This window comes from Teleopsis dalmanni, chromosome 2 (genome assembly GCF_002237135.1).
Source record: "Teleopsis dalmanni isolate 2A chromosome 2, ASM223713v2, whole genome shotgun sequence".
NCBI lineage: Eukaryota > Metazoa > Arthropoda > Insecta > Diptera > Diopsidae > Teleopsis > Teleopsis dalmanni.
In genome coordinates this window covers 126,941,043-126,954,940 of record NC_051847.1, presented here as the reverse complement: position 1 = coordinate 126,954,940, position 13,898 = coordinate 126,941,043, and the positions used below count along the sequence as shown (strand labels likewise).

Here is a 13,898-nt window from a genome sequence, read left to right as displayed (position 1 = left end):
TAACAACATACATATATAAAAAAGTGTATATCCTTATATAATTAACTTAAAAGTAAAAAATTTATTTACTTTTAAGCCATTCATATAGCGTATATCATAGATATTGAAGCATTTAATTTTTAAATTTAATAAATTAATATTGTTATATGCAAATTATCAAGTATTTAATATATTATATAAACTTAATAAGAATTAGTAATCAATTTAATACTAATTATTGTTAATATTATTAAATAATTAATATAACATAAAAAATATATTAAAATTTTAAGAAATATAATAATAATAATATATTTCGTTTTAGTTGTGCGCACTAAAGTATGCAATACTAAAATAATCTTTAACAAAAAAACAAACACTTCACTTCCAGATAGCAGCGAGATATGCAACCACATCAGCTGTTCATTCCAGTGAAGACATAGTTGTCAAATGTCAAAAAGGTTGTGTTGGTGGTGAAGTGTTTTCGTCTATTTGTGATTGTGATTAACGAAAATATTTACAAGTTTATTTAATATAAAATTTTATGAAATATATTAAATTAAAATACACAGTTAAGTGTTCGTTTACAGATAAATGCAATATAGTTTTTAGTATGCATATTAAGACTTTGTAAATATTGAATAAAAATATTATTAAGTGATGCAAAATATTGTGTGACAGCAGTGCACTTAATTTATTGCAAACAATATACATATCAAAATATACAACAAATAAGTGTAAGTAAAAGCTATTATAAAGTTATGTTCTTAATAATTAATGCAATATAGTTGAAAACTGTATAAAATGACCTAGTTAAACCACAGTGTGACGAATGTTGGCCAACGCACGCAGAAGATAACAACTTCCCCTCAGCAAGTGCGAAAAATTGATTACAGATATTTGAGTAATTAAACGATAAAAAATAATTATTCATGTGTGGCACGGATTTATTTATGACCGTTCAAGTGCCAAAAAAAATTATTTATTTATTAATTTTTTTTCTTAAATATCTTAACGCATTTTTAATAGGAACACAAATTCCCTGTGAGGTGTAAACACCCACTCACTCCACTATTTTTAACTTCCGCCATTTGTTTTCAATCGTATAAAATACCATAATTTTGGAGAAAAAAATTAAAATTTGTCTTGACACAATTTTGAAATTTTTTTTTATTATATTCTTAATAGCTTGGAGGAGCATATTTATTGATACACATTTTTGGAAATGTGTGATTCTTCTGTAGAATTAATGTATTCTAAAGACTTGAATATAAAAAGTATAGAAGAATTTCAGAAATAACAATAAGAATATTCCAAACAAGTAATCTATGTTAATCCAGGATTACTTAATAGACGTTTTGTGCTGCAGTAGATGATGTTAAGTACTTAACTCAATATGAAATTTAATGTTCTATATAATGTATATATAATTACTTTGAGTGCATAGATTTAAAATTATTAAGAGGATTTTTGAACTTATGTCCGAAAAATTCTTAAATCAATCATTTTTCATTGTAGCGATTTAATTTTATTGAATTAATGTTATGACCAAATTAAATCGACAATCTATTTAGATATTGTTTCCCTAATATTCTATGCCGTACCCTAGGTCGTAGCTAATTATACAATTTAGGCATAACGTTTACAATAGTCGGATATCTTTGAATCTTTTTCTGCTGTGCGTTTGTAGTCGGTTTTACATGAAAGGAGTGTGTAAAGGATCGTACCCACATCTTCACACTATATTCTACAAAACAAATTGTAACAAAAACTATACTTTAATCTAGATTGAATTACGTTATCATTTATACAGGTACCTTTAATATATTATATATTATAATATATTATTTAAGGGTTTTAATATTTAAGAATTTATTACATAAACGAATACAGCAATATTTTACAACGTGTATTGTTAACTGTAACAAAACGAGATGGTTTAAACTACATCATCTCCTGATTCGGATATTCAGCAACCAATCAGTTAAGGGAATAAAGCGACCACAAAATTCCACAAACAACAGTTATTCTCAGTGTTCTAACATAGAATTTAACGGTTAGGGCTATGTTATGAAGAGTGTCATGGACTCGTCAAAATTGGCTCTTATGGGTTTTGAGGAAAATGTATGTTATGTAGAGTGTCACAGAAATTGTAATAGTTTACTTTTAAAAGACACAAATGTTGACCTATGTTACTGAATACATATGAGGCATATGTTAGATAACCAAATTTGAGCCAACGTATTGTTATTTCTCTTATTATCAATTTTATAATTTTCATTGAAAACAACAATTTTGCTCATGACGAGGCCACGACCCTACATAACATGGCCCTTAGTTTATTTTTTAGCATTTGTTTCCAATAGATTTACTTACCATATAATATGGATTTAATAGTTTATTTTTATTGGTGTAACTGCTTATAAATGGATCAGTACAGTTTATGACTGTATAAATTCCGCAATCGCTTTGTCTAACAATCATTATTTCTGTCGAGTCTTTTCAAATTCTACGGTAGTATATTACATACATATGGAGTCCAGAGTTCCAGTGTTCAGCGAAGAGCACTCTGTTCACTTAACGTAGCGTAAAAAGAAAGCTTTGTGATGCACTGTTTATGGGGTAGACAAATGCATGAGGTTTATGGGGCCTGAATTTCAGCAACCGTCAGCGTGTTTCTTCATCCTTGTCAGTATCAACTGTTACAATTGACCAATAGGTAGTTGAAGGATTACATTAACTGTATTTTATTATATGGAATTTTCCGTATTCTCATAAGTAGTGAATAAAGAGGAAGTAGAATAATAGTCATATAATAATGATACTAAATAAATAAAATATATATTTTTAGTTTAACAGTAATCCGTTTTAGTTTAGTTATGTATAATACGTCACTTATCAAATACAATTAAATTTAAGTAATTGGTACTCATTTCAAGATACATTTGCTTGTTTTTATATTATTGTTTTACCTTTATTATTTTTGCTGTTATTATTCTAAGAAGATTCAATCGCTGTAAGAACATATATTATTTTATATTGGTTTTATATAGTACGAATAAGAATATCCAAAAAGTAACCCATTCATATATAATAAATAGATCAATATTTTCTGCCGCATCCGATTAAGATACCATAGTTTTGGTTTCTCACATTTGCAACTATAACGCCTATAGCAATATTTTGTTGATATTACGGGAATGGAAAATTGTGTAATTTTTTACTTACTTCTTATATTCTCTTTTATTTTACTTAACCAATTGATTAAATTTCCTACGTCAATGGTTTTGTTGAATTGTTTAACGAGAAGTCGCCACAGTTATTTTTTCTTTTTGTTCTCGAACGCTTTCTTAGCTTTTGTAAATGTGCCTTTCTCGAAACGTTTTCTATTTTTATTGAAATTCTCATTCACGGGTTTGGAGCCTGAGTTCGTAGCACCGCAGGTACACTTATTCATTAACGATTTTGAGTTCTTTCCTTTAAAGCCCTTGTCTGCTTGGTGACAACTGCAAACCTGCAAATCAAACCGAACATGTTTCACAGTTTTAGTCCGAAATGATGTTGATGCTTCCAATACAGACTCATCATTTTCTTTTTTTAATATCGACTTTAGTTCAGACATTCTAAAACTAAACAATAATCAGAAAAACACTGCAAATATAAATATCGTTTCAGATTATTGCTTTTTCTAAACAACATTTTTTTAAAGCCAAAACATAAATTAACTACATTTATAAATAATATAAATTATATTTTTTAAACATATTTTTATAACATACTATGTTTATTAATTATATCTAGTACTTTCATGTGAATATATCTATAAAAATTTGAAACAATTTTAAAATGATATTGTCATTATAAATTAATTTAGAAATGGGTTTCTGTGATTTTAAACTCCAGTTTAAAATGCATCGTTCCGTTTTCAAAGCCATCTTCGAAAACATTTTCGAACATTGCTTGCATTTTTTTAAACTAAATTCGTGATTAATTTCTTTTATCTATATTTAGAAAAACTCAATTTTAATCATGTCTCATTATATAAAATGGCTAATGCAGCTTTTATGATAACCTCAAACAAATCTATAATAAATCAAAAATCCTGTTTTTGATTTATTCTGCTCATTTGTTAAACCCAAAACAAATGATCGAATATTCGGATTATATTTTATCAATTATGACATACATATGTTATCGATATCATGTCATGGGAGATATTTTCATGACATTTATTTTTTAAATATAATTTACAGCATATATCCGCCGCGGCTATGAGTTACAATGTCCTTTTGACGAGCCCAATTTTTGACTATTTTTTGCAATAAATGTGGACGTATGGCGTCAATGGTGTCATGAACAGTGGCTTCCAATGCTTGAAGAATTGCTGGTTTATCCGCATAAACCAGTGACTTAACATAGTCCCATAAAAAGTAATCGAGAGGTGTTAAATCACACGAACAAGGGGGACAGTTAACAGGACCGTTTCTGGAAATAAAATTGTTACAAAATTGATTACCCAATAAATCGAATTTTTAATGTGAACCAACTGTAGTGTAACTGATTAATTTTTAAAAAAACAAAAATTGAGTCAACTTGGTTCGATATCGCTCGCCCTTCACTGTACCGGCAGCTCATTTCTCATTCCGAAACAAATAAGAACGGATGATGCTGTTAGCATGTAAACCGCACCAAGCAGCCAATTGTTGATGATTTTAAATGGAGAAAAGTAAAATTTATTTTATTTAAAGTAAATTTTCACAGTTTGGTAAATGTTTTAATTTTATAATTTTGACGGTCTAACGCACTGTATAAATCACCCGTCAACATTTGAAATATGAAATTAAAATCATTCATTAAATGTCATATAATGTTGAACGTTTTTTAAAATATATAGTAAACTTGGAAATATTTTATTCGTATTAACAATTATGAAATATATGTGTAGTATATATATATATATATATACAACCTATATTCGTTTAAAAAAGATGATACTATTTATTTGGTGAAATTTTAATGGAATCATATATATATATATTAACATATCTTTTGTGAAACATTGCCTTTTATGGTAATGATTATATAACATACATAATCTCAATTAGAATCAACGCTTCTATTTTATTGTGAACATAAGCTCAGTAGAACAAAGGCTGGAAATGAGATCTGCAAATTGCAAGCCCAGCATTAATGTATCTTTTGTGAAACATTCCCTTTTATGGTAATGTTTAGAAGCGAAGCTGGAAGTGATGATTAGATCTTAAAGTTTAGACATAAGTTATTATTCTCATCATAATAATTCTATAAAGAAGAATCAAACGAATCGGTTGTGTTTTATTTTTTATTAAAAGAAAATACAATTTGTAACTTATATATATATATATTTTTTATTAAATTGATATCGCATGAGATTGAAAGTTTTGCCGATGGTACACAAAAAATTGATGATTCCATTAAAGTTTTACCAACTAAATAGTATCATCTTTTTTAAACGAATAACGATTTTCGAGGTGGTTTCTGCCAGCTAATCTTTTTTACTCCACGATCTTATACATATCACATCATTGTATACAACTAATACCTCATTCGCCTCAAATACTCAAAACTTTTTTGATATTTGAAAAAAAAATTATTTCTTGAAGAACATAAGGAATCCACATATCGACTTTTACAATTATTTAATAATTCAAGAATGTTGAATGTTGTTTTTTAATAATGAAAATAACAGGTCTTGAGAGACATTGATATAGTATTGATAATATATTGATATAGTATATAGTATAGTAAGAATAATTGATATAGTTGATAATATATATTGATGTAGTAAGAATAATATAATATATATAATTTAATGAAATAAAAGTAATAAATATACGAAATAATAATAAAATGAATATAATTAATAAAACAAAATTTATTTCAATATATTATTTTAATTAAATTTTTGAATATCGGTTCTATAAAAAGTTGCAAGGAAATATGGTTAATTGTGTAAAACTGCAATTAAAACCCATATGACTTGCTTTGAATTAGACCGCCTCATTCAAGATTTTGTTTCTTTTATGTCGCAAGAACACGGAATTGTTCCGTTTTCAAAAAAAATTTCTTTGAATTTTAATATCTGTCTTAATATTGTATCTGCGAGATGAACTTTTAAGAAATCGAAAAGAACTACGTCAGTGGGGAAGTTACATAATCTATGTTGGAAATCTGTACGTTTCGTTCTGCTGTTTGATATGTTGTCACGTTTACCGGGTATCGTTCATAAAGTTTTTTTGAATATATTCAAAACGATTGTCAAAACAACAAACAAACAAAAATAACCAAGACTTTTAAATTTCCCATGCATCGGGCCTAATTGATGAAGTTTTTAGAAGAAATACGGTTAGAATTCCCGTTAGTCGATACTCTTTCATGAAGGTTTTAATCATTTTATTCAAAAAGAGTGTCAAAGCAACAAACCAAAAAACAAAAAAAAAAAGGAAACCCGTTGAAGTTCAGAGAAATGAAGACTTAAATTTATTCCACTTTAAGAGAGTAAAAATCTGGTGTATAGTAAGTATGTATATAGTAAGCAAACACTCCAGTCTACAGTGAGTAATACAGCAGTTAGGGTAGAATAGCAATCACTTTTTTATTCTGTAAATATAATCTAAATTAGCTAAATTTAATTTTGACTTTCAATTTAATTATAAACATAGTCATTATAAAATTAGGAAATGTTTAATAGACTAGAAACTAAAAAACGATATAAACAATTTAAATAAATAGTTTTTGAAAAATTGAGAAATTTTTAAATGAATATTTTATTCTAATAGAATTATCTTCGAGACTCTTCTTAATATGTATTGAAAATTGACTTCCTTTTAATACAATAATTTTAATCTTCAACTATTTTAACAAAAAAATAATAATATAAATTAATTTTGATGTTATTCAAATATTTACAATTAATATTAAAATCATTATAATATCGGAAACGAAATATGAATATAAAAATTCTTGTGAAACTGATTGTATGAGGGTACTATTATGATTCATTACTGTATAAGAATTACAAAGTCAGATATTAAATAAATTCCATTTAAACTCTTTAACAAAAAAAAAAAATAAATAAAAATACAATGAAATCTCTAATATTGGATAAAACACTTCTCTTGGCATTTCCTTATCATAAGATAAATAAAGCAAAGAAATGACCAGAACTGCATTGGGTCAATAACCGAATGCGAGTGGATGTAATTAAGAATTAACTTATGCAAGCCAGAACAGGCCCGGAACAATTTGTATTTGCGATTGCATACTCGTATATCTTCAACGCAAAAACAAAACAAACCTTAAAACCAGTTAAGGAAACAAGTTTTCAAATTTTGGCAATATACAGTTTTTGTCATAAAAGCAAAAAACACAGCTGATAACCAAGATTGGTGCTGAAGAATCTAAGATGCCATTTTCAGCGAAAGTTATCACGAACTCAGACTCAGCTTTTACATTCTTGTCGTCGCTTTACTATCTATTCTATGCGAGTCGAGTATCTGCTACCTCAGGGCATTTTTAATATGTTCAGTCGCGTTCTCAGTCGGTGTTCTCACTCGTCTACTGACCCATATTTTTGTGACTATGCAAAAAGTTATGCTGCGACATGCTGTGTGCCATTCTATTGCGAGTATTTTAGTGCTTCGATATAATCAACAATCAAATCCAGCACGCCATTGCCTCTGTGCGGCCAGCGTGGCTTGGCTACTTCTTGCCCATGAGCCATAAAATAAAAGTGAAAAGTTGCGTTAGCTCACGCACACACTCTGTGTGTTTGTCGGTGGCCAGCACGCACGGGTTACTGTGTGACTTATTCTGGATAGAATTCGAAATTTATGTCCAACATAGATTATCGCATAGATACTTAGGTTCATATATGAGTAAAAACCGTAAAGCCTATATAATTTCGCTATAATCGGCAATTATGTTAATTAGAATTTGATTTTGTTTTGATATAATAAATTCTCCATGTTGATCAGCCGGTTTCATCGCCTTACGTATTTCGTAGATGTAATTTGTACTCTTATCTACTAAATATATTTATATTACTTTTATTTTAAAATATTTAAGTTTATCTCGAATCAAAATATCTTATTTATATTTTAGTGATACTGGTTTCATATAGTTTGATGTGTGCTTTTACTGTCACTCTTGATTTTTTCTCTTTTCGCTGTACAGGTAGCTTATGAATATTCAGTTAGTATCTTTTATTTTATTTTTTTTGTTTTTTTTTGTGTGTAATTTTTTTTAACTGCTTGGTGTGTTCTGTATTTTTGGACAGATACATTTAGGTAGAAGAGAGTATTAACCTTTTGTTTGCGTTTTTGTACGTTTTTATCTGCAAAATGAAAAGGCTGTGTGACTACCTTTCAAAGGCACATATCAAAACTAAGTACATCAGTTCGTGAGAACTGAAAATTGTACACAATTTTTAAACACCATACCTATTTTATATTTCACTAACCAATAAACTGTGACTAACACTTTTCAAATGTATACATCTAATATCCTTCTTATAGTGGACTGAACTGTCAAAATGTAAGTAAAACTACATATTTAAATTTTTATTTTGACCTTCATAATTAAACTAATATACCATATAATCATGATTTCATTTTATCGAATTTTCTAAGAATTTCTCCTGTTGTTAAATATTATCTCACACTTAAGAAAATATAAGAATGCTAATGTATTAATTGAGATATATATATAAATGACAAATATACTTTAATATACCTTCTTAGTTAATATAAGATTTTCTAAACAAAAATGTAAAAGGAGATAGAATATATGAAAATATAATTAATAGTCATAAAGAATATACATTGTAATGGATATCCAATTTAAAAACCACGAAATTATTATAGAATATTTAATTACTTAACAAATAGTTCAGGAAAAAATAACGAATATAAAAAAAAAACTGTTGCTGAAATACAACTTAAAAGTCACATAAATATAATTTTGTGAAGCATTTTAAGGTCTTATACTTTACAAGGGCCTAAGGAAAATTATATACTTTATAATCCATATATGGTTTCTCAAGACTTACAAGAAAAAGCATATGAAAAATCAATACAGAATGTTAGATTAGATTCAAATAGCACTCTTGTACCCAAAGCCCACTTGAGCTACAATAATAGCTCGTTGTGATACCACGGATGAGCGTTGTTTGTACGCAGACTAGAGATCAGCATGCGAAAAACGCGGAAAGGAACGACTCTCCAAATAGAGAAACATTAAGAAACAAAAGTATTTAAGTTTTTTAAAAAAAATAATTTTCAAATAATAACTGGACTAAAAAAACTATCTTCCTTTATTTAATATATTTATTCGATTTAATGAATTTTTCGAGTTAATGGATTTTTTCATTTACCGAAAAGGCTATGCAAAGAAGCTGACCGAATTTAAGGGCTAAACGCCATTCTTTAAAAATAATTCTTTGATTTCAATTACAACAGGTTTAAAGTTATAAAGAGGGTATTAAAATCTTAATCTGTGATTTAAGGTCCTGTATCCTTTTTCGTTTAACTATTCCCACTTTTAACTTTTTATTAATACTAAAATTTTACCTTTAACGAAATTCCAAGACCTTTATTCAAATTGGTAGAACACTTTTTTTTTTTTTTTAAAAATATGAATAGAAATATTTTTAATATATATTTTTTGCTAAGTAATTCTTTAAATTTCTTAACTCCTTGAGCTTTTCAACTTATTCTGAAGATAATAATTTATTTATTAATTTTAAAGTTGCTTAACTTATTATTAACATTAGTTGAACTTTCAGAGCTTTCCAACTTTTTTTGGAGATAATAATTTATTTACTAATTTCAAAGTTCCTTAACTCCTTGTCTTATTAACATGATTTGAACTTTCTGAGCTTTCCAACTTTTTTGGAGATAATAATTTATTTACTGATTTCAAAGTTTCTGTTCATAAAAAATGTTTTCATACCTCTAATACCATTCAAGCAGTTGTTACTATCTTTCTGTGTATAACAGTTAAATACAAGACGGAAAGGATCAACAATATATCAACAATACAAAGACTGCCCCCTCTTAAATAGTAAGTCTAGCGATCTCTAAGACAATGCATTGGATATTAGTCTTAATTGGATTTTCTAACAAATTATTGTAATTTAAGACTTGTTTTCATGACTCTCTGCAGCCGTGAAGAAGCTGAAAAATGTGCTTAATATCTATTCTATAATTTTCGAACTCATATGTAATGTAAATTACACATCACAGAAATTTATTTTAGACGATCGAAAATTAAAAAATATCTTATCTATTCTTGTCTATTCATAAAAGTTCAAAATGGTTTTAAACTCTTTGGTATACCTATATCATCATAACAACCTAAGGTTACCTTACTAGAATGAAATTGCACTGTAATAGAATAGAATAACTTGACTTTAATTATTCTGTTTATTCCTTGTAACCTTTTTTAAGTATTTGACAAATAAAGGGAAATATAAAGTGATTCATACTCAATTCTTCTATGATTTATCGCATAATGTGATGCGTAATTAAGTGCAGAGATCATAAAAAAAATTTTTTTCTCCCGTGAACCCAGCACTTTCTCATACGGTGTATATTTGACAATAAGTAACTAATTTTAAAATTTTTATATATATTATTGGATTTTTAGCTTATTCTACGGGTGTTAAGCTGATCGAGATCATCAAAAATGTTTATTTATTGTCGGGTTTAACAGTTTGTATATAAGTTTTTGGAATGCAAGTGCTGAACCCGTTAAATTTGAAGCACTGATTTACGATTGATATTAAAAAATCTAATGTAGACTTCTCTTCTACCTGCTTTTGGAAACTAGCAGCTTCTATAGCAACCAGCAGCTTTTGGAAACACATCCCAAAGTTTTTTGCAGAAAAATCAAGATGATACATCCAACCTGATTCCGATAAGCCAAATCATTTATTTTTTCTAAATGCTCAATATCTGCCTGTGGAGTCTTTAAATTTAAACTCATCTAAAGAAAATAAATTCTTTGCAACAGAATATTTATTAATCATTAATCATATTATTAGTACTTCAACTCCAATTTTCCTTTGTTACTTAATGTCGCTAATGCAAACTGTAGGGTGCATGTAGTTTGAAAATTCAAATTTTGTTTGTTTCAGTTGAATCAAAACTTAAACAATTTAAAACAAAACTCTGAAGAAGTTCTGAATTCTCTTAGCCGAAGCTAAGATGAACAGTAACACATTTTAACGTTTAGTCGGAAATTGGTTTTGAATCACAAAAGGTTAACGGCGAAGACAAAATATTTATTGCAATAAATTTAAAATCTTCGAAATATCGTGAAACCGCGCTTTAATAATACAATAAATTTATTATTTGAGTTTATAAAATATGTGCAAGAAAACAATTCCGAAACGAATTTCAAAACAATTTTGACCAAAATTAAACAAAAATGTACGCTTTTAAAAAGCTGCATTACGCTTGCTTAGTTGCTCTTTATGTGTTGTTAATAACACAAAAAGTACACTCTGCGAATCTATTGACGAGTTACTTGCCAGTGTCTATGCAAGCTCTGGCCTATTACATCGATTACTTACAATACGAACCGCTTTCTATGACAACCGTTGAGCCACCATTTAGCGCAAATGATGAAGAAGTCAAAGAAGACAATCTAACTACAAGCACTACAACTACAACCACAAAACGACCTACAACGAGTACATCAGGCTGGTGGCAACCACCTAGTTGGTGGCATCCAACTACAACAACAGCCAAACCGACAGCACCACCAACACCTGCACATAAACCAGGTGTTTTTGCGCCACCAAATTCTCCCCGCTTAAAGCCCCCAATGACGAAACTGGAGGGTTATGCTTTATTCGATGAAATTGGTGACAATCCGGAAGCATTCGATAAGTTGCCTTTAGGTTTAATACGTGATATACAAACCGAAACAGAGCATGACGAATTTACAAATGATGTAGAATCCTTAGATAACTTTTTACGGCTTTACGATGACAACTACGGACGGGCAGCTTTTGATAGTGATACTGCTGTGGATCGTTGGTCAGCAACATCTACTGCTGGCAAAAAACGTGTTCCACCAACAAAACCCTACGTAGAATTTCTACTTGTTTATGACTTACTTAAGCGTGATGCAAAGGCTGCCAATCTGAGTAAATACGAGGGTTATTCTGATGAGTTACTGGAGGAGTTGCATAAATTGTCGTTTGTATCGGCGGAACGTCAACTATATACAATGTTCAAGCGCATGCTTGATCGTCAGGATATACAACGTAGTGATGTGGTTTCACGTATTCAAGGCATTGTGAAAGATTTAGGAAACCCAAATAGTGCTACCGCTAAAGCACTACGTTATATACCAGCAATGACGTTTTTGCCTTGATCTATGTGCCAAATTTTGTCTTTTACTATAAATTGCCCATTTAAATAAATTGGTTTTTGAACATAAACAAATTTTTGTGTTTCTTAAAAAGACTTTTTTTTCTTAAATAACGACTTTTACTTTTTTTACAAATATAACAACCTGTAAAATAAACAAACAAGTTCTACGAAGACAAAAAAGTCTAAAGAAATACAAGTTTTTTTTGTGAAGCTTATATTTTACATTTTTAAAGTTCTTAGAATAGAGAGCACAGAACAGATTACAGTAATATTAATTTGAAAAGGTAGACTCGTCCAATGATAATCACTATAATTACTAGTGAAATCGGTTAAGAATGAATTAGTTTATATAAAAACTTAATATACAAACATAAGTATGTCAAAATATCATCTTACTTTTTGGATTGAAATCAATGTTTTTAACCAAAATATTTTACAACTTTTGAAACAAAAATAAAGATAGTGGGGTTTAAGACCATAAGTAATCACGCAGTATTAATTTATGTCATAGTAGTAGGAAGAATGAAAATTTTTTATACCTGCACTATTGATACCTCGCGCTGATTAATTTTTGACTTCCTTATTACGGTAATTTTTTCAATATTCCCATTGGATGGTATACGCACTCTCTGTTCAATCATATTTTTATGGTTGGTGAAAGACTTGAACTTATATATTACGTCAACCTATAGTAGATTTCATAGGAATAGTAGATTTCTTTCAATAGTGTTTAAACAATTTTAAAATTTGATACATTTTAATCAATAAATTCGAATATATGCCAAAGAAATTGTTCTACTAAATTCTTAGACTTAGATCGTGTTTTTGGTGAAGGACCAGACATACTGGAATCAGAGTAAGAAAAAATCTTTCGTTTCAGTATTTCAGTTTTAAAGTGCTGTGAAGCGAAATGAAGACACTTTTTCAATTCTTTGACAATGGTAACATTTACTGTATATCAAAATATTTTTGACCGAAACTAGTGTGACCAGTAATTGTTGAATTTTATTTGCAAGGGCATATTATTTTTAAATAGAATATTAACAATTAGATACAATTCTTTTTCATTTTCATAATGCTTTTAAAGTCGATCAAAGAAAACTTCTATTCCTCTGTATTTATGTCGCTATCTCTTTCTATCTTTCTCAGTTTATTTTCCTCTCTCTTTTTCTATCTCTCTCTTCTTTCTCTGCATCTATGTTCCTATCTCTTTTATTCTCTTGTTGTACGTTTATTTGTGTCGCTATCTCCCTATAAATTCATCTATATCTCATTCTGTTTTTCTTTATATCTAATCTAATGTTGAGCCTTTTCCGAGTTAGTGCACCTGGACACTTTTAGTCTTTGGTAGCTGGGGGTTTCTGCAGAGTTCCGCCCATCTCAATGACTAATTTGTGTATTCCTCATAAGCTTCATGATTATTCAATGACTGTTCTAAGATCTGCGTTCCGCAACTTCTATTTATCTATTCATTTATCTCTCTTTTTCTGTTTTTTC

The 13,898-nt window shown here is 28.7% G+C and overlaps 2 protein-coding genes across 2 annotated transcripts in view; both read left to right on the top strand.

Annotated features, from left to right (window-relative positions):
• Positions 1 to 449: 449 nt before the first annotated feature.
• Positions 450 to 13,898, top strand: part of LOC119684295 (HEAT repeat-containing protein 5B) — a 42,084-nt gene continuing 28,635 nt past the window's right edge. The window contains exon 1 of the mRNA XM_038098307.1: positions 450 to 716. The gene's annotated coding sequence lies outside the window, so the exon portion shown is untranslated. The remainder of the gene's footprint in view (positions 717 to 13,898) is intronic.
• On the top strand, positions 11,233 to 12,463 carry LOC119684296. Its single transcript, XM_038098308.1, has one exon. The coding sequence runs from the start codon at positions 11,449 to 11,451 to the stop codon at positions 12,400 to 12,402; it is 954 nt and encodes a 317-aa protein (XP_037954236.1). The 5' UTR covers positions 11,233 to 11,448; the 3' UTR covers positions 12,403 to 12,463.